A 27985-nucleotide genomic window follows, 5' to 3' on the forward strand; every position below is an offset into this window, starting at 1 on the left:
CCGTCCCCAATTGCCCCTTGAGAAGATGGTGGTGAGCCGCCTTCTTGAACCGCTGCAGTCCCGTGTGGTGAAGGTACTCCCACAGTGCTGACTTTGTGGTGGCGGTTTTGGTACAACTAAGTCACATGCGAGACCATTTCAGAGGGCAGTTAAGAGGCAACCACATTGCTGTGGGTCTGGAGTCACACGTAGGCCCAGACCGGGTAAGGGTGGCAAATAATGAACCAGCTGGGCTTTTAACAACAAACTGGTAGTTTCATGGTCATCATTACCGATACTAGCTTTTTTCTAAATTCCAGATCTATTTAATTAATTGAATTTAAGCCGTGGTGGGTTTTGAACTCTCCATCTTCCGCTCCTCCTTTTAAGACCCGCCTTGAAACCGACTCTTTGACCAAGCTTCTTCTTTGCCTTGATGTCCGTGTTCCACACGGCTCTTAGAACATAAGAAATAGGAGCAGGAGCAGGAGCAGGTCATTCGGCCCCTCGAGCCTGCTCCGCCATTCAATAAGGCCATGACTGAACTTGTACCTCAACACCTTCCCGCATTGTCCCCATATCTCTTCGTTTCCAAAAGATTAGCGATCTCTGTCTTGAATGTACTCAACGACTGAGCATCCACAGCTCTTTGAGGTAGAGAATTCCAAAGATTCACCACCCTCTGAGTGAAGAAATTTCTCCTCATCTCAGTCCTAAATAGCCGACACTTTATTCTGAGACTGTTACCTCGTGTTCTAGACTCCCCAGCCAGGGAACATCTTCTCAGCATGAACCCTGTCAAGCCCCTTAAGAATTGTATATGTTTCAATTAGATCACCGTTCATTCTTCTAAACTCTAGGGAATATAGGCCGAGTATACTCAATCTCTCCTCATAGGACAATCCCCCCATCCCAGGAACCAGTCTGGTGAACTTTCGTTGCACTCCCTCTAAGGCAAGCCTGTCTTTCTTTCGGTAAGGAGACCAGAACTGCACACAGTACTCCTGGTGTGGCCTCAACAATGTCCTGTATAACTGCAGTACCTGTAAGCCTTCTTTTCTCTTATACTATAATCCCTTTACAACAAAAGTTAACATACCATTTGCTTTCCTAATTGCTCACTGTACCTGCGTGATCACTTTCTGTGAAGCACCTTGGGACATTTTTCTTGTGAGGCACCATGGGAAATTTCTCTACGTTGTAGGCACTTTATAAATGCACGTTCAGGTCAGCTGTGGCTGAGTGGCCGAGAGTCAGAAGGCCATGCGTTTAAGTTCGACTACAGATACTTGAACATATGCAACGTGCACATCTCCCTCTCCTTTGCCTTGCCATTGGCACCTGACAAGGCCCCACGCTCTGGTATTTCCAAGCTCTGCCTCCCCACCTCCCTAAAGCCCACCTCTTTGAGCAAAGTGTTGGCCTCGCCTCCCAGACTGCCCAAATTTGGTTGGCCATCCCATTTTCCCTCTCACTCCCGTGGAGCTCCTTGAGTCAATTTCTTACTTTCAAGGTGCTATATACAGACAACTCTCGATTCAACTCTCGGGTCCCTCGGGGATTGGGCTATTCCGGGTAAACGATTTTCCCGTTAGGGTGAGTCTACAGTTAAAACGTTAATGAATAAATACTATCGTTAGGGCGAGTTTACATTTATAAGTTCAAACTTTACTGAATCAATGCAATCAGCTACAAACAGTAACAAAAGGTGAACGTTACCAGCATGCATGTACAGGTTCTGTGCCTGGAACCCGGTGCTGGCCCTGCCATTCCCAACGTCAGCGGCGGCCGCGAGAGACAGCGGCTGCAGCAGTGCGCACACACACCAGCAAAGTGAGGGCAGAGGAGGGTGATTTTTACGGTAACAGAGAGAGAGAGTGCGTGAGAGAGAGAGAATGTGCGAGTGTGAGAGAGTGTGTGAGAGAGAGAATGTGCGAGTGAAAGAGAGAGAATGTGTGAGAGAGAATGAGCAAATACAAATGAGCACAGTGTTTGAAAGGCGATTTTTCCAAATTATTTGGAGCTGTCTTTTCACTTGTTAGCAACAGAATTTGATATCCTGTTCCAACGGTTTCCCGTTGGATCTCGCCTGTAAATGAATGTAATCGGCGATGGATGCTAACTTGTGCACACACTCTCTCTCTCTCATCTGGAGATGATACAAGTCTTGATTCCAGTTGGGAAAAAACTATTTCCTGCGGTTGGGGAGTCTTTGCTGACAGGTCATCAACTTCGGTTCGTGTTTGAGAGCGAGGAGAAAAGTTACGAGTAATTTATTTTACACAGAGTGTTGCTGGAGCTTGTGATGCTTTCCCGAAGCTACTTGTTGAGGAAGAGAGTAGCAACACAAGGGAACGGTAGCACAGTGGTTATGTTACTGGACCTGGACTAAAGCCTGGACTTAATGATCTGTGAGAACTGAGTTCAAACTCCCACCAAGGCAGATGGGGAATATAAATTCAGTTAATGACATAAATTTGAAAAAAAAAAATGCTAGGATCAGTAATGGTAACTACTGTATTGTTGTTAAAAACCCTAACTGGTTCACTAATGTCCTTGAGGGAAGGAAATCTGTTGGTTGACTTTTAAATGGCCGAGTGAGCCACTCAATTATATAAGGCGGCTCACCGCCACCTTCTTGAGGGCAATTAGGGATGGGCAATAAATGCTGGCTTTGCCAGCGATGCCCACATCCTATGAATGAACAAAAAAGACTATTTTATCTTTTAAGGAAGGATCTTCTGAAGCAGAGTAAAATACCAGGCTCTGAGGAGAAAAAGAAAGACAGACTTGCATTTATATAGCGCCTTTCACGACCACCGGACATCCCAAAGCACTTTACAGCCAATGAAGTACTTTTTGGAGTGTAGTCACTGCTGTAATGTGGGAAGGGAAGTGGGGTTAGTTTTGAACTGCTCGAGCGTAGAGTTGGCACAGGAACAAATGGCTTCCTTCTGTGCTGCAAAGGTCATGGTTCGACGCAGCTTTTTCTCACTGATTTTAAAGTAGAAATCCGGCTGGGTTTAACAAGTACTGCAGGGAGGTCCTCGAGTACGGGGTGGGGAGGTGGGGGGGAAAGAGTATCGGCACGTTCACGCTGCTCGTTGGTGCTCTGATCTCTGGAGACCAGCTGACATGCCCCCGCGTGACTGCGTTCGCATAAAGACCTGCCCTCCTGCCACAGTGCGATCCCTGGCACGGTTGATATTTCGACAGGGCAGGGCCATGCTGCAAGGGCAGGAGATGCTGGGCTGAGTCTCTGCTGCCGGTACAGACTCAGCCAATATCTGCCAATACTGTCAGTCTCGTCGGATCATCATCATCACAGGCAGTCCCTCGGAATCGAGGTAGACTTTCTTCCACTCTAAACATGAGTCCTTAGGTGGCTGAACAGTCCAATACGGGAACCACAGTCCCTGTCACAGGTGGGACAGATAGTCGTTGAGGGAAAGGGTGGGTGGGACTGGTTTGCCGCACGCTCCTTTTCGCTGCCTGCGCTCGGTTTCTGCATGCTCTTGGCGACGAGACTCGAGGTGCTCAGCGACCCTCCCGGATGCTCTTCCTCCACTTCGGGCGGTCTTTGGTCAGGGACTCCCAGGTGTCAGTGGGGTTGCATTTTATCAGGGAGGCTTTGAGGTTGTCCTTGTAACGTTTCCTCTGCCCACTTTGGCTCATTTGCCGTGAAGGAGTTCCAAGTAGAGCGTTTGCTTTGGGAGTCCCTTGTCTGGCAAGCGGACAATGTGGCCTGCCCAGCGGAGCTGATCGAGTGTGGTCAGTGCTTCAATGCTGGGGATGTTGGCCTGGTCGAGGACGCTAACGTTGGTGCGTCTGCCCTCCCAGGGGATTTTCAGGATCTTGCGGAGACATCATTGGTGGTAGTTCTCTAGTGACTTGAGGTGTCTACTGTACATGGTCCATGTCTCTGAGCCATACAGGAGGGCAGGTATTACTACAGCCCTGTAGACCATGAGCTTGGTGGTAGATTTGAGGGCCTGGTCTTCGGACACTCTTTTCCTCAGGCGGCCGAAGGCTGTGTTGACGCACTGGAGGCGGTGTTGGATCCCGTCACTGCTGTAACATCCTGATTACAGAAAGTCCTTTTAATAAGGAGTCTGAACTGAATCGCTTTACATTCTTCTGCCCTCTCCACGATTTCCCCTCCTCTCCTGAAGATGCTGACTATTGCTGGGGTTCGATGGGCAGCACCTTCCCATCTAATACCTGACCCCAGTGGTCACCTTTAAACGTGAACTCCGAGGTCGAAGGTCATAGGAACATAAGAATATAAAAAATAGGAGCAGGAGTGGGCCATACGGCCCCTCGAGCCTGCGCTGCCATTTAATACGATCATGGCTGATCCGATCATGGGCTCAGCTCCACTTCCCTGCCCGCTCCCCATAACCCCTTATTCCCTTATCGTTTAAGAAACTGTCTATCTCTGTCTTAAATTTATTCAGTGACCCAGCTTCCACAGCTCTCTGAGGCAGCGAATTCCACAAATTTACAACCCTCTGACAGAAGAAATTTCTCCTCATCTCAGTTTTAAATGGGCGACCCCTTATTCTAAGGCCGCCATTCAGCCCGTCGAGCCTGTTCCGTCATGCAATTGGGCCGTGGCTGACCTGTAATTAAACTTCATCTACACGCCTTGGTTCCATATCCCTTAATACCCTTAACCTAACAAAAAATATATCAATCTCAGCTTTCAATAGTCCCCCCAGCCACAAAAGCTTTCTGGGGCAGAGACGTGACTATTCCAATGGTAGAATGTGGGAGGCAGGCCAGGAGTGCGTTGCAATAGTCAAATCTAGAGGTAGCAAAGGCATGGATCAGGGTAAGAGTCTCTCCTGATCCTGTGTGGCTCAGTACCACACCGGGCAGGACTATAACCCACTATAGCACACTGCGGGGTGCTAAAAAGGTTTAAAAGTCAAGTGAAGCTTATACAGACGTTTGCACTTTTCCTGTGAAACACTTTGTAGCTGCCTCTGCCAGCGTTTTTAATCTTCTGGTTCACTTGGCAACGGCAAATTTGACAATACCAGGCACCTTATTAAAGGGTTAACTGTACCCCTTCAGTCACGTTTGCGCTACTCCCCCACTCCACAGTGGTTCGGCCCACTGATTATGTCACCGGTTGAATCCCTGCCAATGAGCTCATCAGTGCATGACATCACCTGTGGGACAGTTCATTGGAAAAAGGGAGCGTTGTAAATTTGGCTGCGAAATTCAGGAGCTATTTTTAGGAAGTGGGTTGCAGTCCAGACACTGACTGTGCATCTCGACTCCTGAGATGGGCTTTTCGGCTCGAGTGAGGCCAACAGCAAAATGTGCTTCTCACTCCATTTAGCAGAGCTTGTCAATGACTCGCCCACCAGGCCCAAGTCGCTGTGGGTCCCACAAGCTCCTATCAGGTCTTGCTTTAAAAATCAAGAAGGAACAGAGCTTTTTGACATGGGAATCTGGGTCTGCGGTTCCCAATAGGAGGGGTGGGTGAAATGAGCAGGGAGGGGTGGTTGCAGTGCCCAGACCCCCAGAGGCCGTGATGTCAGGTGGCCAACCCTCCAAGAACTATCCTGGAGTTGCCAGGAATTAAAGATTGATCTTCTGGTTCCAGAAACCCCGGAGAAAAATTATTGGGGAATTAAAAAAAATAATGTTCCCCATTCTCTTTGAACACTTTGAGCGGGCCCGGCGCTGGCAATGACCCCTGCCATCCTGGGCTGCAAAAACAAAACTGCCTCTGGTCCCTGGCCACTCAACAACAACAACTTGTATTTATATAGCGCCTTTAATGTAGTGAAACGTCCCAAGGTGATTCACAGGAGTATTAAGATTCAAGAAATTTGACACATGGCCGCAAAAGGCGAAATTAGGGCAGGTGACCAAAAGCTTGGTCAAAGAGGGAGGTTTTCAGGAGAGTCTTGAAGGAAGAAAGAGAGGTAGAGAGGCGGAGAGGTTTAGGGCAGGGAGTTCCAGAGCTTGGGGCCCAGGCAACAGAAGGCACGGCCACCAATGGTTGAGCGATTATAATCAGGGATGCTCAAGAGGGCAGAATTGGAGGAGCGCAGACATCTCGGGGGGGGGGGGGAGGGGGGGTTTGTGAGGCTGCAGGAGATTACAGAGATAGGGAGGGGCGAGGGCCAGGGAGGGATTTGAAAATAAGGATGAGAATTTTGAAATCGAGGCGTGGCTTAACCGGGAGCCAGTGTCGGTCAGCGAGCACAAGGGTTGATGGGTGAATGGGACTTGGTGCAAGTTAGGACACGGGCAGCCGAGTTTTGGATCATCTCTAGTTTATGTAGGGTAGAATGTGGGAGGCCGGCCAGGAATGTGGAATAGTCAAGTCTAGAGGTAACAAAGGCATGGATGAGGGCTTCATGGCACTGTTCGAAGAAGAGCAGGCAGTTCTCTTGGTGTCCTGCCCAAACACTCCTCCCTTAGCCAACACTCAAAAAATAGATTGGCTGCACAATGGCTGCCACATTTCAGACATAAATGCAGTGGCTACACTTCAAAATAAGGAACAGAAAATACTCTAGTTCACCAGACTAGTCCCAAAATATCTCCTAATTGCCTATCGCCGCGAACGCCTGTCCAGTTCTGTCTTAAACTTCTGCACAAAATAAGCTTCCACTGGACAGACAATGCCACACCTCCCCCACCCTCTGTGCAAAGTCACTAAAGTCTAACTTCGCTGCGATCCTTGCTTCTTCTCCGTCTGAGCCCGTGTTCCTTTGTTCCAAAATTTGCAGCAATCTCACAACACATTATCAAGGTTCAATTGATCTATTCCTTGACAAATCTTGAGTAATCTCTTCGCCTGAGGCTTCTCTTCTCTGAGAGTAAACATTCTCAGGCTCTTCAATTGCTCCTCATGGCTCAGATACTTTAAGCTAGCTATCTGTTGGGTTGTCCTTATCTGCATTGTCTGCAATGCCTGGACATCATTCATTGTGTGTGTGAGATGGTTCTGAAAGACGTGATAAGCTGTTATGTAAATATAAGTCTTTGATGTGCAAAATGGAGGGAAAGCATCTGTGCTTCCAAAGAACTCTCTACTGAGGTTTGTAATGTGTGCACCAGTGTGTATGCTCACAGGTTTGTAGAACTGTTGAGTTTGCGCCAGGGTGTCCCTGGAGATGGAGCACGCGGTGTCCACCGGGGTACGCTCGCGGCCTGGGACTGGAGTGCATCATTTCAACAGGGAACAGAATTTTAATTTGATTTGATGCAGTTCCCTTTAATATTTATTGGTTAATTTGTGGGTTTTGGTACCCTTACAAAAGGGGGCACTTGATTTAAAGTTATGCTAAAATAGTTGTAGAGCTGTTGAGTTGTGAGTGGCTTAGCCAGTCACGTGATGTTCACAGGACTCAATAAAACCCCAGCCAGTTGGGTTCAGGGGATCCACGATGAGGTATGCAGTTGTGAGCCTGGTGGATGAACTGGTAATGTGTCGTGTGATTGTTAAACTGTGGCTAATAAGCCAACCAGTTCTTAGTAGCGAATTCTTAAGCAAAGAATGCATGAAGCTAATACATTACAGGGCCTATATTGAAGTCTGAGCCAGCATTGAAAAAAAAAGCCTAGCATTAATATAACCACCGGACATCTCAAAGCGCTTTACAGCCAACGAAGTACTTTTGGAGTGTAGTCACTGTTGTAATGTAGGAAACGTGGCAGCCAATTTGCGCACAGCAAGCTCCCACAAACAGCAATGTGATTTTTTTTTTAGATATGTTGATTGAGGGATAAACATTGGCCAATGGGGGAGAACTCCCCTGCTCTTCTTCGAAATAGTGTCATGGGATCTTTCACATCCACCCGAGAGGGCAGACGGGGCCTCGGTTTAAAGTCCCATCTGAAAGACAGCACCTCTGACAGTGCAGTGCTCCCTCAGCACTGCACTGAGAGTGTCAACCTAGATTTTTGTGCTCAAGTCCCTGGAGTGGGACTTGAACCCACAACCTTCTAACAGAGAGGCGAGAGTGCCACCCACTGAGCCACTGGCTGCATTGATTAATGAGCAGACACAAGATGGACTTACGGTATGGGTCAGCCATGATCTAATTGAATAGCAGAACAGATTTAAGGGGTTCAATGGCCTGCTCCTGCCCCGACTGGAAACCAGCAGCAGGAGAGAGTTCATTGGGAACATTAAATGAGCCAGCAGTCAGCTTGTGTTAATCTAACTAGATTGCCTAAATTGACTTGGGTCTGGGTATCCAATTGGACTGCCAGAACCAAGAATCCAGTTGTCTGATTGGACCGTTTGAATCGGGGATGGGGTTTGGTTCCTTCCTGGACAAGAGATGGTAATGAGGGATGAGTCACACCCTGATAGGATCTGACAGCTTTCTTGGCTGGTCTTGAGAAGGTTTTCAAGACAGTTGAGTCACTTGTACTCCAGATGTTGAGATAAGAGATAAGTAACTGGTTGTTGACAGTCTGAGACGTTTCTGACATACTGAGACAGATTGGGCACTTTGGTAACTGTGATCATGAGAGTTGCCAACTCTGTTTGGAGGCATTCCTGGAGGCTTGGTCGCTCCCTTCAGTGTAGGCCAGTGGGCAACAACAACAACTTGTATTTATATAGCGCCTTTAATGTAGTACAACATCCCAAGGCGCTTCACAGCAGTGTTATAAGACAAAACAAATAAATTTGACACCAAGCCACATAAGAAGAAATGACAGCAGGTGATCAAAAGCTTGGTCAAAGAGGTAAGTTTTAAAGAGCATCTTAAAGTAGGATAGAGAGGCGGAGAGGTTTAGGGAGGGAGTTCCAGAGCTTAGGGCCCAGGCAACAGAAGGCATGGCCACCAATGCTTGAGCGATTATATTCCTTCAGGTACTTATCCAACTCCCTTTTGAAAGCCGCGATTGAGTCTGCCTCCATCACCCTCTCAGGCAGCGCATTCCAGATCCTAACCACTCGCTGCGTTAAAAGGTTTGCCCTTATGTCGCCTTTGGTTCTTCTGCCAATCACCTTAAATCTGTGTCCTCTGGTTCTCGACCCTTCCACCAATGGGAACAGTTTCTCTCGATCTACTCTGCCCAGACCCCTCATGATTTTGAACACCTCGATCAAATTTCCTCTCAATCTTCTCTGTTCCAAGGAGAACAACACCATTTTAATATGTTCGGCTTGTTCTTACCTCAGGGGGACTTTTGGTGTCCAGCGCAGACCAATGAACAGCACTGGTCCGCACACCTCACAGTTTCCTTGACAACAAGAGAACAAACGCTCTTTGTGGCTGTTCCTGGCTGCCATTTTTATATATCAGAATCGAAAACCAAGGTGGATCTTACAGCTAAAACCTGACTCTATTATTATATTGTCTATCTATATATATACATATTATATATATATATATATATATAAACATTTTGCATTATCTAAAAAAAACTAGAATGAATGGCAATTACTATAATGACCTCTAAAATTAGATCATAACTCGGGCTGAGGGGCTCCTTAAATCCCAATAACAATCTCCGGGACACTAATCAGGCAGTAATTCCTGTCTTTTTCTAGTTCATATTTAGATTTGGGGCAACAAAATGTTAACTTCAGCCAGTCGTAGATTTGTATTATTAAGTGAGGTGTTTTCAACACTGACTCAACTTGACATCACCCGAGTGCTTGACAAGAACAGTTGGTGTGTTGGCAAACTAAGTCAGAGGCTGGGTATTCTGCGGCAAGTGACTCACCTCCTGACTCCCCAAAACCTTTCCATCATCTACAAGGCACAAGTCAGGAGTGCGATGGAATACACTCCACTTGCCTGGATGAGTGCAGCTTCAACAACACTCGAGCAGCTCGCTTGATTGGCACCTCATCCATCACCTTCAACATTCACTCCCTCCACCACCGGCGCACCGTGGCTGCAGTGTGCACCATCTACAAGACGCACTGCAGCAACTCGCCAAGGCTTCTTGGGCAGCACCTCCCAAACCCGCGACCTCTACCTCCTCGAAGGTCAAGGGCAGCAGGCGCATGGGAACACCACCACCTCCACGTTCCCCTTCAAGTCACACACCATCCTGACTTGGCAATATATCGGTCGTTCTTTCATCGTTGCTGGGTCACAATCCTGGAACTCCCTCCCTAACAGCACTGTGGGAGCACCTTCACCACACGGACTGCAGCGGTTCAAGAAGGCGGCTCACTACCACCTTCTCAAGGGGCGATTAGGGATGGGCAATAAATGCCGGCCTTGCCAGCGACGCCCACATCCCGTGAATGAATAAAAAAAAATATTGAAAGAGTGCCGCCATTGGATCCCTTGGTTCAGTGGGCAACACTTTCACCTCGGAGTCACATTGATTGTGGGTTCAAAGCCGCACTCCAGACACGTAAGTACCAGCTTTCCCGCTCAGCAGTCTGGAAGTCCCGCTGAGGCCGCTCGCTGGCCTTTGTACAGAAGAAAACGCGCATGCCCGAAAATTAGAATGTGCCGGTCAACCAGTTAAAGGGACCCTGCACAACAAATAAAAACTAGAGGGAATATTGGTGAGCACTCAATCTCGGTTGGCACTCCAGTGCAGTACGAAGGCCGGGCTGTACAGCTGGACTTGCTACGTCCAGGCTCTGTCTACCCTCTCAGGTGGACATATAACGTACTACAGCCACTGTGCAAAGAAGAGCAGGGGAGTCCTCCCCGGTGTCCTGGCCGATATGTAATCCCTCAACCAACTTCACTAGAACAGATGATCCGGTCATCATCACGTTGCTGTTTGTGGGAGCTTGCTGTGCACAAATTGGCGTTTCCCGCATTACAACTTCAAAAGCATTTCGTTGGCTGTAAAGCGCTTTGAGCCGTCCTGAGGTGGTGAAAGGCGCTATATAAATGCAGGTTCTTTCCATTTGTCCGTGACTGGGGGATGGGGCGGAGCTATCACGGACCCCTCCTCTGAATGTGGGTTTTTGGGCCTTTCACGCTTTTCACAACCACCGGATGTCCCAAAGCGCTTTACAGCCAATGAAGTCCTTTTGAAGTGTAGTCACTGTTGCAACGTGGGGAAACACGGCAGCCAGTTTGCGCACAGCAAGCTCCCACAAACAGCAATGTGATAATGACCAGATCATCTGTTTTTGTTATATTGATTGAGGGATAAATATTGGCCGCTCCTTCGCCCCCTCTTGCTTGTTGTGCGGGGTCCAGGAGAGGCGTGAATCGGGGGCCCAGAAGAGGCGAGGGCCCAGGGGCAGCAAGGGCCAGCCCACACCTGCAATATGTGTACGTGCTCAGTCTGTGCAGCAGAGCAGGTCTCCAGTTAGTCCTGGTTAACCCTTGCCACTGGACCAAGACCTCGCTCTGTCAAGCCCGTGTGGTGGCTGGTGTGCAACGGCCACCCCACATAAAAAAATCCACCCACAGGCATCTTCCACCCTTTTGGCATGGAAGCAAGTCACCCTCGCTTCGAGGGATCGCCTATGATGATGATGAAATATTGGCCCAGGACACCGGGGAGAACTCCCCTGCTCTTCTTCGAAATAGGATCTTTTACGTCCAGCCGAGAGAGCAGACGGGGCCTCGGTTTACCGTCTCATTCAAAAGATGGCACCTCCGACAGCGCAGCACTCCCTCAGCCCTGCTCTGGGAGTATCAGCCTAGATTTATGCGCGCAAGTCTCTGGCAGGGGACTTGAACCAACGACCTTCTGACTCAGACAGTGAGCCACATGAAAGCTCCGGGAATACGTCCAATCAGATTTGGCGAAGCTGCAGTGTGGTTTAAATAGCGAGTTTTGGACAGAATAGGAGGGGGTTAACCTGCATCAAATACAGGTGTCTGATGTGGGAGTGCCTGATGTTGGCGTTACTGGTTAGAGGCTGTTCTGCTTCACCGACGCACATCCCTCAACTTGAGTAGTGAAACATAAACCCCAACGTAAAAGGGTCGGACTGGTTTGGCTTCACTTGCTTCAGATTGCCTTCACGCTTAAAATTTCCGAGTGTTGCAGATCTGCTATTACTTAAACCTTGTCTTCGAGCTGCTTGAATTCTCAGCTACCCGCCGGCTCGGCTGCCCGATGTGGAACTGAGCCACACGGGGCAGCACGATCCCAGGCTCGATTCCAGGCCTGTGCTGAGTTTACAGGCCTCTGCCTGTTGTGGGGTGGGGGGGGGGGGAGCAGGGGGGCAGGGTTGGAGTGGTGGGGAGAGCGGTGCTACAATTGTCCTCGGTGGTCCCGGGGCTAAGAGATTGGGGCCAGGGTTCCCACAGCTGATCACTCCATTGGGTGGAAGCAAGATCGGATTGGTACGGTGATGAACCCCATGGAGAAATAGCCCGCTGATAATCGCTGATAGGGTTATAGATTGGCGAGGCCGTGGGGTATTGATAGCGGAACTCTCTAAACCTCTCCGCCTCACAGGGCAGGATGATCCCAGGTTTGATTCCCCCCCCCCCCGCTCCCCCATCCCCCAACAGGCAGAGGCCCATAAACTCCGCACAGATCTCCTTATGTGCCTTGGTGTTAATATTTGTTTGATAATCACTCACGTGAAACGCTTTGGGATGTTTTACTACATTAAAGGCGCTGTGTTAATGTTATTCGAGAACTGCTCCCCAGCGAGAGTCTATTCAGCCTGACCTCACCCTCAGGGCCTGCTGTACGTTTGGACTCTGGTGATTGGCTGTGCCGGAATGAGACACACATACCCTCCCCCACCCCCACCCCACGCACTCCCACACCAACGCACTTCCCACTCCCCCCTCCCTCCCACCTCCACCACTCCTCACCCGCTCCCCTCCTCTATCCCTCCCATTCCCCTCCCCCACTGCCCTCTCCCATCTCCCAACCCCTCCCCTCCCCACCTTTCCTCCCCCAACGCCTTCCCCCTCCCTCCCCCCTCCCAAACACCTTCCCTCCATACCCCTCCCCCTCCCTCCCACCTCCACCACTCCTCACCCGCTCCCCTCCTCTATCCCTCCCATTCCCCTCCCCCACTGCCCTCTCCCATCTCCCAACCCCTCCCCTCCCCACCTTTCCCCCCCCCAATGCCTTCCCCCTCCCTCCCCCCTCCCAAACACCTTCCCTCCATACCCCTCCCCCTCCCTCCCACCTCCCCATTCCTCCCCCGTACCCCCCTCCCCCCCCCCCCCCACTCACCGTTCCCTTCCCCCACTCACCGTTCCCTCCACCCACCCGGTGCGGTGATGGAGATCGGCCGGGCTGTACCAGCTCGCGGCCTCCCTCGGCCCCTCGGCCCCTCGCCTGGGGAGTGAAGGCGTGGGGAGAGAGCCACTTGCCACATCCCTCGAGCGGGCCCAGCGCTGGAGCAGGCCGCCTTCCGGAACATTCCTCAGCCATCTCAAATTGTAGGCCCTTGGCTAAATTACAGATCCCTCACCCCCTGTCCCGGCCTGCACCCACCCAGTCATCTCTTTAATTTTACGCAGTATTTTAAAATCTAATTAGATTATGCTCGAGATTATGGATAGTTATCCAGGAGCTTACTGACAATTACAGTTTATGGACCTTAATTAAGTTTTATTTAATACGCTGTCAGCTGTGGCTAACTGCACTGCACTCGGATGAGACGTTAAACCGAGGCCCCGTCTGCTCTCTCAGGTGGACCTAAAAGATCCCACGGCACTATTTCGAAGAAGAGCAGGGGAGTTATCCCTGGTGTCCTGGCCGATATTTATCCCTCAATCAATGTCACTAAAAACAGATGATCTGGTAATTATCACATGGCTGTTTGTGGGAGCTTGCTGTGCACAAACTGGCTGCCGCGTTTCGCACATTACAACAGTGACTACACTCCAAAAGTACTTCACTGGCTATAAAGCACTTTGGGACGTCCTGAAGTAGTGAAAGGCGCTATATAAATGCAAATTATTTCATTTGCTAATGACTGGGGGATGGGGCAGAGCTCCCATGGACCCTTCCTGAATGTGGGTTTTAGGTTTAATTGTCGAGGAACACTTTTGTTTACTAATTATAAAAAATTGGAGCTGGGTGGGGGGAAGGAGGACAGGAGGTCATGTGATGAAACCTCCAGGAATACGTCCAATCAGATTGGGCGGCCCTATAGTCTTTCATATTTTGCCGCTTTCTCTCCTCCCCTCTCCTCCTGAAGGTGCTGACTGTGGCTATGACACATTTCACAACCAGCCTCAACTATCTTGCCCAACGAGTTTCAGCTTTGGGCCTGGACAGTGAACGCAGCCATAAAAGAATGTTTGAAGACCAGTCCCTCAAATCTACACCAAGCTCATGATCTACAGGGCTATAGTAATACCCGCTCCCTGTATGGCTCAGAGATATGGACCATGTACAGTAGACACCTCAAGCCGCTGAGGAAATACCACCAACGATGTCTCCGCAAGATCCTACAAATTCCCTGGGAGGATAGACGCACAAACATTAGCGTCCTCGACCAGGCCAACATCCCCAGCATTGAAGCACTGACCACACTTGATCAGCTCCGCTGGGCAGGCCACATAGTTCGCATGCCAGACACGATACTCCCAAAGCAAGCGCTCTACTCGGAACTCCTTCATGGCAAACGAGCCAAAGGTGGGCAGAGGAAACGTTACAGGGACACCCTCAAAGCCTCCCTGATAAAGTGCAACATCCCCACTGACAACTGGGAGTCCTTGGCCAAAGACCGCCCTAAGTGGAGGAAGTGCATCCGGGAGGGCGCTGAGCACCTCGAGTCTCATCGCCGAGAGCATGCAGAAATCAAGTGCAGGCAGCGGAAGGAGCGTGCGGCAAACCTGTCCCACCCTCCCTTACCCTCAACCACTGTCTGTCCCACCTGTGACAGGGACTGTGGCTCTTGTATTGGACTGTTCAGCCACCAAAGGACTCATTCTAAGAGTGGAAGCAAGTCTCCCTCAATTCCGAGGGACTGCCTATGATGATGATGAGGCTATTTGAACACAAGGCTACGATAGGTGAGCCTCATCCTGCTCTCGTCCAACCACCATACAGGGCCACTTCTCAGCCAAAGGGTCATTTTCCAGCCATCCCTGTCTCATGTTCCCGCGCTCGAGCCCAGTAGCACCAAGGTGAATTGCACACCCTGTCACCACCATCACCCATGCCCCTTCCCTCCACCACCATAGCCCAGCCTCAGACAAGCTAACTCATTGCAGACTGGATATCGAATCCAAAGCACTCCTGGCTGGCCTCCCACATTCTACCCTACATAAACTAGAGGTGATCCAAAACTTGGCTGCCCGTGTCCTAACTCGCACCAAGTCCCGCTCACCCATCACCCCCTGACCTACATTGGCTCCCGGTTAAGCAATGCCTCGATTTCAAAATTCTCATCCTTGTTTTCAAATCCCTCCATGTCCTCACCCCCTCCCTATCTCTGTAATCTCCTCCAGCCCCACAACCCCCCCAAGATGTCTGCGCTGCTCTAATTCTGCCCTTTTGAGCATCCCTGATTATAATCGCTCAACCATCGGCGGCCGTGCCTTCTGTTGCCTGGGCCTCAAGCTCTGGAACTCCCTCCCTAAACCTCTCTACCCCTCTTTCCTCCTTCAAGACACTCCTTAAAACCTACCTTTTTGACCAAGCTTTTGGTCACCTGTCCTAATTTCTCCTTATGCGGCTCGATGTCAAATTTTTTTGTCTCATAATACTCCTTTGAAGCACCTTGGGACGTTGTACTACGTTAACGGCGCTATATAAATACAAGTTGTTGTTGTAGGAGGTGGGAGTTGTTTAAACTAATCATATACATCATGGGATAAAATCTGAAAATGCTGGAAACACTTGGCAGGTCAGGCAGCATCTGTGGAGAGAGAAACAGGGTTAAAGTGTCAGGTCGATGGCCCTCCATGACAACCAATAACGTCATGGGACCTGATGGTTCCTGTGTCGCCGGGGGCAACGGGCGGCGGAGGATGGCCACGTGAGGATGGATGGATATCGTGGGTTACTTTGGAGATCTGGCAGCGCTTGTACAGGAATTTCCCTCGGGGAATTAAATGGGCCCACACACGGGTGGATCGTGCATGGAATCAAAGGTTACACCACAGAAGTGAATCACTGGTTCCGGCCTGAAGACGCCAGTAAACTGCGCTCGATTGGTGCAAGTGTCAGAGGTCAACCGGCGTTCGCGAGGAGTCAGATCCTGCGATTTCTCAAAAATAGCCACATCACAACATCATCATCATCATCACAGGCAACCCCTCGGAATCGAGGAAGACTTGCTTCCACTCTTAACATGAGTCCTAAGGTGGCTGAACAGTCCAATACGAGAACCACAGTCCCTGTCACAGGTGGGACAGACAGTGGTTGAAGGAAAGGGTGGGTGGGGAGTCTGGTTTGCCGCACGCTCTTTCCGCTGCCTGCGCTTGGTTTCTGCACGCTCTCATCACAACAACAACAATAATAACAACAACTTGGATTTATATAGCACCTTTAACGTAGTAAAACATCCCAAGGCGCTTCACAGGAGTATTATGAGACAAAAAATTGACATTGAGCCACATAAGGAGAAATTAGGGCAGGTGACCAAAAGCTTGGGCAAAGAGGTCGGTTTTAAGGAGCGTCTTGAAGGAGGAAAGAGAGGTAGAGAGGTGGAGAGGTTTAGGGAGGGAGTTCCAGAGCTTGGGGCCCAGGTAACAGAAGGCACGGCCACCGATGGTGGAGCGATTATAATCAGGGATGCTCAAAAGGGCAGAATTAGAGGAATGCAGACATCTCGGGGGGGATTGTGGGGATGGAGGGGATTACAGAGATGGGGAGGGGCGATGCCATGGAGGGATTTGAAAACAAGGATGAGAATGTTGAAATGGAGGAGGCGGTGCTGTAATGAGAGCAGGCTGCGGTCAGCTTTCTCCAGACGCGGTTGGAAATGTCTACGGTATAGCGAGATGCCGTGGTTTCAATCTCTCCCTCCACCCCGAGCCATGGCCGGTGTGGGGAGTATGGAGACTGCATTCCCTCTGCCAGCGTCCCCCAGCACAGCTCTCTCTCTCTCTCTCTCTCTCTCTCTGTGTCGTTGCCTTTGTGACATGTCGCGTTCTGGCTCTTGCTTCCCTTGCGACGCCCTGACCTCACGCTGCAGCTGTTGTGGCTCTGCTGCGCGTGTGCGGGCTTGCTCGGAGGTGCTGCGTCGCTCGGCTCAAAGTCTCGGCATGTTGGGCAGCGGAGCTTGGGTCAAGCGGGTGGCTCGGCAAATGTACAATTAAAAAAAAACACTTGTTTCACCGTCGGGAGCTTGCTGCAAAGTCAATGCAGAGGGAAAATGTGTGGCGGTTACTGGTTGTGGCTGTGTTGTTCACCGGTACACTCGTGGCCTTCTGCGAGAGCTGGGCGCCGGAGGGCCTGGAGTGCATCATCACCCCCAGCAACCAAATTTTAATTTGTTCCTTAATGTCTAAAGTTTAATTTGTTTAAGTTTCTCGGTTTTAGTGCCCCTTTAATAAGGGGGCACTTGTCTTAATGTTTCAACGTAAAATAGTTCTGGCTGTTTTGTGTCCATGCCTTGAGCCGCTAGTGACAGTAAAGGCAAAGTAGACCGGTTGGATTGACTAAGGCAGGATTCCGGGCGGGTCCTGATTTGTGTAGACACATCCCCATCGTCCCTATTCAATCGGACAGATGTACTTTAGTTGGTGCTGGGCCTTGAGGTCAGACAGCACTGGGAATACAGCAATTGATGCAAATCTGGTTCAACACAGCAGCCAAGGGCCTTGGATTGTGATCACGAGCGACAGACGCCCCTACCCTCCCCCCCCAAAAAGTGCACTTGTGCCGATATTGAGTTTGACGCGATTCTTCCTGCAGTCGAATTGCTCACGGAAACGCTCGCTGTCGAGGCTCACGAAGGTAGCAGAGTTTGTGCTCTCAGTCTCAGAATGAAGGGGTCGGCCATTTGGGACTGAAACGAGGAGAAATTCCTTCACTCAGAGGGTGGTGAATCTTTGGAATTCTCTACCCCAGAGGGCTGTGGAGGCTCAGTCGTTGAGTCTATTGAAGGCTGAGATCGATAGATTTTTTTGGACTCTAGGGGGAATCAAGGGATATATGGGATAGCGCGGGAAGGTGGAGTTGAGGTCAAAGACAAACCATGATCTCATTGAATGGCGGAGCAGGCTCGAGGGACCGAATGGCCGACTGCTGCTCCTAATTCGTATGTTTAATATGACTTTCTGAGTCAGAAGGTTGTGGGTTCAAGCCCCACTCTAGAAACTTGAGCATCTAATCCAGCCTGACACTCCAGTGCAGTACTGAGGGAGGGCCGTGCTGCTGGAGGTGCCATCGTTCAGATGGGACATTAAGCTGAGAGCCTATCCAAGTAGCTGTAAAAGATCCTGAGGTACTTTTTTTTTTAAAGAAGAGGAGCAGGGGAGTTCTCCTGGTGTCTTGGCCACAGTTTCATCATCATCATAGGTGGTCCCTCATATCATAAGAACATAAGAAATAGGAGCAGGAATAGGTCATATGGCCCTTCGACCCTGCTCTGCCATTCAATAAGATCATGGCTGATCTGATCATGGACTCAGCTCCACTTCCCCGCCCGCTCTCCATAACCCCTTATCCCTTTATCATTTGAACTGTCTACTTCTGTCTTAAATTTATTCAATGTCCCAGCTTCCACTGCTCTTTGTGAGGCAGCGAATTCCACAGATTTACAACCCTCTGAGAAAAGAAATTTCTCCTCATCTCAGTTTTCAATGGGCGACCCCTTATTCTAAGATCATGCCTTCTAGTTCTCGTCTCCCCTATCAAGGATGACTTGCTTCCACGCCAAAAAGGGATGAGTTCACAGGTGTTTCAATGAAGGACCTAATATTCCAGATCCCGAACTACATCCTGAAGGGTGGAAGATGCCTGTGCGTGGATTTTTTTAACGTGGGGTGACCGTTGCACACCAGCCACCACACGGGGCTTGACAGAGCCAGGTCTTGGTCCGGTGGCAAGGATTAACCAGGACGACTGGAGACCAGCTCTGCTGCACGGACCTAGTGCACGCACATATCGCACAGTGTGGGCTGGGCCCGTGCTGCCCCCTGGCCCCGAACGCGCGCCTCCCCTGGGCCCCGATCACGTCCCTCCACAGTCTGTCGCCGCTCCTTCGCCTCCGACCTCGCCGCTCCCGCTGTACCCGCCCACGCTCCAATCACCGACCATCAATGGCAGGTCGGGGACATAAAAGGAGTGGCGAGCGATGGCCATGGGCAGCGTGGAGGCCACTTCAGGGTACAGCGTGAGCTGGTACAGGAGGGCGACGCCTGTGAAGAGTGACGTCATCAAGATCCAGGTCGGTGACAAGTTTAACGGTTCAGGCATGTGCACGGTTCTCAATCCTCCAGGAATTTAAGATTCCTCTTCTGCAAGCAACACAGACGATTTAATCACTTCTGCCTTCCATCCTATCACAGGCCTTCCCTTTCGCTCTCAACCAACACCAGCAGCAACAGATGACCTGGCCACCCAGCTCACCTGCTGTTATAGGGACCTTGCTCTTGCTGACAAAAACATCAGTGACCACAAGTGAAAAGTAACGTCAGGTTAAGGGCGTCCCTTCTTTCTGTCTGACAGTCCAGGTCTGTCTGTCTGGGTCTTCAGTCACACATCTCCTGTTAGTAGATCTGGAGTACCTGGAGTATTGTGTACAGTTTTGGTCTCCTAACTTGAGGAAGGACGTTCTTGCTATTGAGGGAGTGCAGCGAAGGTTCACCAGACTGATTCCCGGGATGGCGGGACTGACATATCAAGAAAGACTGGATCAACTGGGCTTGTATTCACTGGAGTTCAGAAGAATGAGAGGGGATCTCATAGAAACGTTTAAAATTCTGACGGGTTTAGACAGGTTAGATGCAGGAAGAATGTTCCCAATGTTGGGGAAGTCCAGAACCAGGGGTCACAGTCTAAGGATAAGGGGTAAGCCATTTAGGACCGAGATGAGAAGAAACTTCTTCACCCAGAGAGTGGTGAACCTGTGGAATTCTCTACCACAGAAAGTTGTTGAGGCCAATTCACTAAATATATTCAAAAAGGAGTTAGATGTAGTCCTTACTATTAGGGGGATCAAGGGGTATGGCGAGAAAGCAGGAATGGGGTACTGAAGTTGCATGTTCAGCTATGAACTCATTGAATGGCGGTGCAGGCTCGAAGGGCCGAATGGCCTACTCCTGCACCTATTTTCTATGTTTCTATGTTGACCTAAAGAAACTTGGGGGCTATCTAAAAATAACAACAGTTTGTTTATAAAATCCTGTTGGAAGATTTTGGGAGATAGAAGTGGAACTGTGAATGTCTGGAATTTTTATCTCTCGTGGAATGCCTCAATTACCTATGACCCGTGTATAATATTAAATCTAGGTCCCCATTACTGTATCTCAAGCTGCTGATACCAACAGACTGTTCTGATTGACGATGTATCCACCAATGAGACATCAGAATCAGGCTGAGACCAAGGCCCTAGCAGGAAGGGCTATCGAAAGGACTTTAAACCAAGAGATGGGGAGGGAGGGTTAGGGTGGAAAGAATAGTAACATGAAGATAAGAAGGAATGACAGCAACGGTCTGAGTACAAACTGTGATTAAAAAGAAAGACTTGCATTTATATAGCGCCTTTCATGAACACCGGACATCCCAAAGCGCTTTACAGCCAATGGAGTACTTTTGGAGTGTAGTCACTGTTGTAATGTAGGAAACGCAGCAGCCAATTTGCGCACAGCAAGCTCCCACAAACAGCAATGTGATAATGACCCAGATAATCTGTTTTTGTTATGTTGATTGAGGGATAAATATTGGCCAGGACACGAGGGATAAATATTGGCCAGGACACCGGGCATAACTCCCCTGCTCTTCTTCGAAATAGTGCCATGGGATCTTTTGCGTCCACCTGAGAGAGCAGACGGGACTCGGTTTTACGTCTCATCCAAAAGACGGCACCTCCGACAGTGCAGCACTCCCTCAGCATTGCATGAAGTGTCAGCCTGGATTATGTGCTCGAGTCTCTGGAGTGGGACTTGAGCCCACAATAACTCAGAGGCGAGGATGCTGCCCACTGAGCCACAGCTGACACAAGCAACAGTGCCAAGAAAAAAAACACTTGACCCAAACACAAGGAGAAGTCAAAATACTTATTATAGCTCGGGAAGTATCGAAAGCAACAAAGTGATACAAAAGAAATGCCACAAGAGGTGCAAAAATGGAATATGAAACAAAAACTTTCAACGGATATCGAAGTTAACCGTAAAGTTTTATATTGGTGAAGGAGAGTGGCTCAGGGAAATGTGTCCCCATTAAAGACCGGTGATATTGTGATCAACAAAATGGAAACGGCGGACTTGTTAAATGAGCACTTTGTATCCATCTTCACAGTAGAGGAAGACAACAAAATACCAGCGGTACAAGGGAACCTAAAAATAAGTGGAGCTTAGTGGAGAATATGTCTCAAAATAGAAATGGAGAAAATAATGGGATTTAAGATAGCTCAATCTTCAGGAACTGATGATTTCCACCCCATGATATCAAAATAAGTCGGTGAGGAAATTGCAGATCCATTAGTTATAATTTTCCAAGCTCTCATTTTCAGGAGATTGGAAAATTGCAAATATCACTCTATTATTAACGAAGGGAGGGAGAGAGAAAGCAGGTCATTATAGACCTATTAGTCTACTGAGAGCTGTGGGACAGTTACTAGAATCTGTCATCAGGGACAGAATGACTGAGCCCTTGGACATGTAGGTGCTGATGAGAATATAAGAAAATAAGAAATAAGAGCCGGTGTAGGCCATTCGGCCCCTCAAGCCTGCTCCGTCATTCAATGAAATCACGGCTGATCTTCTACCTCATCTCCACTTGCCCGCCCGATCTCCATGTCCCTTGATTGCCTTGTTATCCAAAAAAAGAGAGAATCAGCATGGGTTTGTGAAGGGTAAATCGTGTCTAACTAATGTATTTGAATTTTTTGTGGTGGTCACTAAAATGGTGCACACTGGTTCGGCCCCAACTGGAGTATTGTGTTCAATTCTGGGCACCACACTTTAGGAAGGATGTGAAGGCCTTAGAGAGGGTGCAGAAAAGATTTACAAGAATGGTTCCAGGGATAAGGGACTCCGGTTACGTAGAGAGACCGGAGAAGTTGGGGTTGTTCTTCTTGGAGCAGAGAAGGTTGAGAGGAGATTTGATCGAGGTGTTCAAAATCATGAGGGGTCTGGACAGAGTAGATCGAGAGAAACCGTTCCCATTGGTGGAAGGGTCGAGAACCAGAGGACACAGATTTAAGGCGATTGGCAGAAGAACCAAAGGCGACATGAGGAAAAACATTTTTACGCAGCGAGTGGTTAGGATCTGGAATGCGCTGCCTGAGAGGGTGGTGGAGGCAGACTCGATCGTGGCTTTCAAAAGGGAGTTGGATAAGTACCTGAAGGAAAAATAAATTGCAGGGCTACGGGGAAAGAGTGGGGGAGTAGGACTAGCTGAGGTGCTCTTGCAGAGAGCCGGCACGGACTCGACGGGCCGAATGGCCTCCTTCTGTGCTGTAACCATTCTCTGATTCTGTGGAGAAGGGAGTGTCTATGGACGTTGTCTACATGGGTTTTCCAAAAGGCATTTGATAAAGTTCCACACATAGTGCAGGAGGGAAGGCGAGGATAACTCTCCTGCAAAATAGTGCCATGGGATCTTCTACATCCACCTGAGAAAGCAAAGGCAGCCTATGTTTTACATCTCATCCAAAAGACGGCACCTCCGACAGTGCAGCACTCCCTCAGCATTGCATGAAGTGTCAGCCTGGATTATGTGCTCGAGTCTATGGAGTGGGACTTGAGCCCACAATAACTCAGAGGCGAGGATGCTGCCCACTGAGCCACAGCTGACACAAGCAACAGTGCCAAGAAAAAAAACACTTGACCCAAACACAAGGAGAAGTCAAAATACTTATTATAGCTCGGGAAGTATCGAAAGCAACAAAGTGATACAAAAGAAATGTCACAAGAGGTGCAAAAATGGAATATGAAACAAAAACTTTCAACGGATATCGAAGTTAACCGTAAAGTTTTATATTGGTGAAGGGGAGAGTGGCTCAGGGAATGTGTCCCCGTTAAAGACCGGTGATACTGTAATCAACAAAATAGAAATGGCAGACTTGTTAAATGAGCACTTTGTATCCATCTTCACAGTAGAGGAAGACAACAAAATACCAGCGGTACAAGGGAACCTAAAAATAAGTGGAGCTTAGTGGAGAATATGTCTCAAAATAGAAATGGAGAAAATAATGGGATTTAAGATAGCTCAATCTTCAGGAACTGATGATTTCCACCCCATGATATCAAAATAAGTCGGTGAGGAAATTACAGATCATTAGTTATAATTTTCCAAGCTCTCATTTTCAGGAGTTGTGCCATGGATTGGAAAATTGCAAATATCACTCTATTATTAACGAAGGGAGGGAGAGAGAAAGCAGGTCATTATAGACCTATTAGTCTACTGAGAGCTGTGGGACAGTTACTGGAATCTGTCATCAGGGACAGAATGACTGAGCCCTTGGACATGTAGGTGCTGATGAGAATATAAGAAAATAAGAAATAAGAGCCGGTGTAGGCCATTCGGCCCCTCGAGCCTGCTCCGTCATTCAGTTAGATCATGGCTGATCTTCTACCTCAACTCCACTTGCCCGCCCAATCTCCATATCCCTTGATTCCCTAAAAAAGAGAGAATCAACATGGGTTTGTGAAAGGTAAATCGTGTCTAACTAATGTATTTGAATTTTTGTGGTGGTCACTAAAATGGTGCACACTGGTTCGGCCCCAACTGGAGTATTGTGTCCAGTTCTGGGCACCATACTTTAGGAAGGATGTGAAGGCCTCAGAGAGGGAGCAGAAAAGATTTACGAGAATGGTTCCAGGGATGCGGACTTCGGTTACATGGATAGACCGGAGAAGCTGGGGCTGTTCTCCTTGGAGCAGAGAAGGTTGAGAGGAGATTTGATCGAGGTGTTCAAAATCATGAGGGGTCTGGACAGAGTAGATCGAGAGAAACTGTTCCCATTGGTGGAAGGGTCGAGAACCAGAGGACACAGATTTAAGGCGATTGGCAGAAGAACCAAAGGCGACATAAGGAAAAACGTTTTTACGCAGCGAGTGGTTAGGATCTGGAATGCGCTGCCTGAGAGGGTGGTGGAGGCAGACTCAATCGTGGCTTTCAAAAGGGAGTTGGATAAGTACCTGAAGGAAAAAAATTTGCAGGGCTACGGGGAAAGGGCGGGGGGAGTGGGACTGGCTGAGGTGCTCTTGCAGAAAGCCGGCATGGGTTCGACGGGCCGAATGGCCTCCTTCTGTGCTGTAACCATTCTCTGATTCTGTGGAGAAGGGAGTGTCTATGGACGTTGTCTACATGGGTTTTCCAAAAGGCATTTGATAAGGTTCCACACGTGGGATTACAGTATTAGCAAAAATAAAAGCAAGGTTGGAGGCAAATCTCAGAGGGTCGAAAATCTCTGGAATTCTCTGCCCCAGAGCTGTGGGGGCTGGGTGATTGAATATATTCAAGATGGAGAGAGACAGATTTTTGAACGATAAGGGAGTCAAGGGTTATGGGGACCGGGCAGGGAAGTGGAGCTGAGCCCAAGATCAGATCAGCCATAATCTTATTGAATGGCGGAGCAGGCTCGAGGAGCCAAATGCCGACACCTGCTCCTATTTCTTCTGCACTTCTGTTCTATGACATGGGTTAGAAATTGTCTGGTAGAAATGATTTGGGTGTTCATATTCACAGATCAGTAAAAGCAGGTCCAAAAAGCAATGAAAAAGGTTCATAGAGTGTTGCCCTTTATAATGTACGCACCTGTGAGTGTGCTCACAGGTTTGGAGATGGAGCACGCGGTGTCCACCGGTGCGCTCGCGGCCTTCCGCGAGATCTGGGCGCTGGAGGGACTGAAGTGCATCATCACCCCGGCAACCAAATTTTAATGTTTTTTGTCTAAAGTTTAATTTGTTTATTGTGCCAGTTTTAGTGCCCCCACCCCCACTCTTTTAGCCAGGGGGCACTTGTATAATTTGTGTTTTTAGTGCCCTTAAAAAAAAAAACAAGGGGCACTTGTTTGAAATTGTTTGGTGTGTGTCCCCCCTTTAATTAGAGGGCACTTGAGTTCGGTATTGCAACTAAAATAGTTGTAGAGCTGTTGAGTTATGAGTGGCTTAGCCGGTCACGTGATGTTCACAAGACTCAATAAAACCCCAGCCAGTTGGGTTTGGGGGATCTACGATGGGGCAGGTGGTTGACGATGGGGCAGATAGTTCCCACCAGAAAGCATCATTGTGTTGCTTTAGTAGGATCTTGCGACTGGTTCGGGGCTGTTTTTCCTTCAGAAGTGTCGACACTTCCCCCGCCCCTGGAGTGATGGAATGATCTTTCCGATACTGAGTGGCCACACTTTGTACCGTCTACAAGACGCACTGCAGCAACTCACCAAGGCTTCTTCGGCAGTATCTCACAAACCCACGACCTCTACCACTGAGAAGGACGAGGGCAGCAGGCTCATGGGAACACCACCATCTCCACGTTCCCCTCCAAGTCACACTCCATCCTGACTTAGAAATATATCGGCCGTTCCTTCATCGTCGCTGGGTCACAATCCTGGAACTCCCTCCCTAACAGCACTGTGGGAGCACCTTCACCACACGGACTGCAGCGGTTCAAGAAGGCGGCTCACCACCACCTTCTCAAGGGGCAGTTAGGGATGGGCAATAAATGCCGGCCTTGCCAGCGATGCCCACATCCTGAGAATGAATAACAAACACACATATAGACAGGCTAAGTGAATGGTCAAGAACAAATGGAATATAATGTGGAGAAATGTGAAATTATCCACTTTGGCCGGAAAAATAAGAAAAAAAATATTTTTTAATGGGTGAGAGATTGGGAAAGAGGTTCAGAGGGACCTGGGTGTCCTTGTACACAAATCACTGAAAGTTAACATGCAGGTACAGCAAGCAATTAAGAAAGCAAATGATATGTTGGCTTTTATTACAAAAGGATTTGAGTATCAGAGTAGAGACGTCTTACTAAAATTATATAGCGCCCTGGTGAGACCACACCTGGAGTATTGTGTACAGTTTTGGTCTCCTTACCTAAGACAGGATATATTTGCCATTGAGGGAGTGCAGTGAAGGTTCACCAGACTGATTCCTGGGATGGGGGGATTATCCTACGAGGAGAGATTGATAGACTGGGCCGATATTCTCTAGAGTTTAGAAAAATGAGAGGCGATCTCATTGAAACATACAAAATTCTTACAGGGCTTGATAGGGTAGATACAGGGAGGATGTTTCCTCTGGCTGGGGAGTCTAGAACCAGAGGTCACAGTCTCAGAATAAGGGGTTGACCATTTAGGACTGAGATGAGGAGAAATGTCGTCACTCAGAGGGTGGTGAATCTTGGGCATTCTCTACCCCAGAGGGCTTTGGAGGCTCAGTCTTTGAGTATATTCAAGACAGAGATCGATAGATTTTTGGATATTAAGTGAATCAAGGGATATGGGGACAGTGCAGGAAAGTGGCTTTGAGGCAGAAGATCAGCCGTGATCTTATTGAAAGGAGAAGCAGGCTCAAGGGGGCCGAATGGCCGACTCCTGCTCCTAATTCTTATGTTCTGAAACGCTCTTGGTTTTTTCTTTCCCCAGATGTGCAGTTCCTGCAGGATCCGGAGGACGTCACATCCTCCCAGGGGAAGGATGTGAAGCTACGCTGCTCCATCCAGATGGTGGGCGAGCTCCCCGAAATAAACTGGCAGCGAGACGGCACTCTGTATGCGGCGAATGTCAACCAGGTGTTGGTGCCTGTGAGTGAGCACGAGTGGCTGGCCATCAGCGAACTAAGGTAATCGTAGCCCGCAGCTACAGAGTGGGTCTGGCTAACATGTCAACCCCCTGAATGATATAGAGCTCGGCCCTATCTCAGCTCATCTACAACCGCGTTACATCTCCTGCACTTCCTGTGTCACTTCAGGTGCCACACATGGTCTAAATTTCTGTGTCCACACTGAATAACAGCAACAACAACTTGTATTTATATAGCGCCTTTAACACAGTGAAACGTCCCAAGGCGCTTCACAGGAGTATTATGAGATTAAAAATTTGGCGTAAGGAGAAATTAGCGCAGGTGATCAAAAGCTTGGCCCAAGAGGTAGGTTTTAAGGAGCGTCTTGCAGGAGGAAAGAGAGGTAGAGAGGTGGGGAGGTTTAGGCAGGGAGTTCCAAAGCTTGGGGGCCCAGGTGACAGAAGGCACGGCCACCAATAGTGGAGCGATTATAATCAGGGATGCTCAAGAGGGCAGAATTAGAGGAGCGCAGACATCTCGGGGGGAGTTGTGGGGCTGGAGGAGATTACAGAGATAGGGAGGGGGCGAGGGCCATGGAGGGATTTGAAAGCAAGGATGAGAATTTTGAAATTGAGGCGTTGCTTAACCGGGAGCCAATGTAGGTCAGCGAGCACAGGGTTGGTGGTGCACAGTCGGACACAGGGAGCCGAGTTTTGGATCACCTCCAGTTTGCGTAGGGTAGAATGTGGGAGGCCAGCCAAGAGTGCATTGGAATAGTCACGTCTGGAGGTAACAAAGGCATGGACGAGAGCTTCAGCAGCAGATGAGCTGAGGCAAGGGCTGGGGCAGGTGATACTATGGAGATGGAAATAGGCGGTCTTAATTATGCTGCGGTTACAACAGCACTAACAACCACAGATTGCATTGATATAGTGCCTTTTACATAGAAAAACAGCTCAAGGTGCTTCACAGAGACGCAATTAAAAATAAGTGGATGCCAAGCCAATAATTGAGATATTGGAAGTGGACCAAAAGCCTGATCGAGGAGGTGGGTTTTAAGAAGGGCCTTAAAGGAGGAGAGGGTCTTATACAGGGAGTTCCAAAGTGTGGGGCTAAGGTGGCTGAAGGCACGGCCGCCAATGGTGAGTTGATGGATGCACTAAAGGCCAGAGTTGCAGGAACGAGGAGTTTGGGGGAGTTTGTGAGAAGGTTGCAGAGATAGGGAAGGCTGGAGTCATGGAGGGATTTCAATA

At 49.1% G+C, this 27985-nt stretch overlaps 1 protein-coding gene across 2 annotated transcripts in view; it reads left to right on the forward strand.

Annotated features, from left to right (window-relative positions):
• Positions 1-27985, forward strand: part of LOC139239216 (tyrosine-protein kinase receptor UFO) — a 187489-nt gene that overhangs the window by 16146 nt on the left and 143358 nt on the right. For both annotated transcript variants that reach the window (XR_011588615.1, XM_070867893.1), the window contains exon 2: positions 26597-26792. Coding sequence is in view for 1 of the 2 variants with exons in the window: in XM_070867893.1 (XP_070723994.1) it covers positions 26597-26792 (196 nt within the window). In the remaining variant the exon portion in view is untranslated. The remainder of the gene's footprint in view (positions 1-26596; positions 26793-27985) is intronic.

The sequence above is a fragment of the Pristiophorus japonicus genome, chromosome 26 (assembly GCF_044704955.1).
Source record: "Pristiophorus japonicus isolate sPriJap1 chromosome 26, sPriJap1.hap1, whole genome shotgun sequence".
In the NCBI taxonomy this organism is placed as follows: domain Eukaryota; kingdom Metazoa; phylum Chordata; class Chondrichthyes; family Pristiophoridae; genus Pristiophorus; species Pristiophorus japonicus.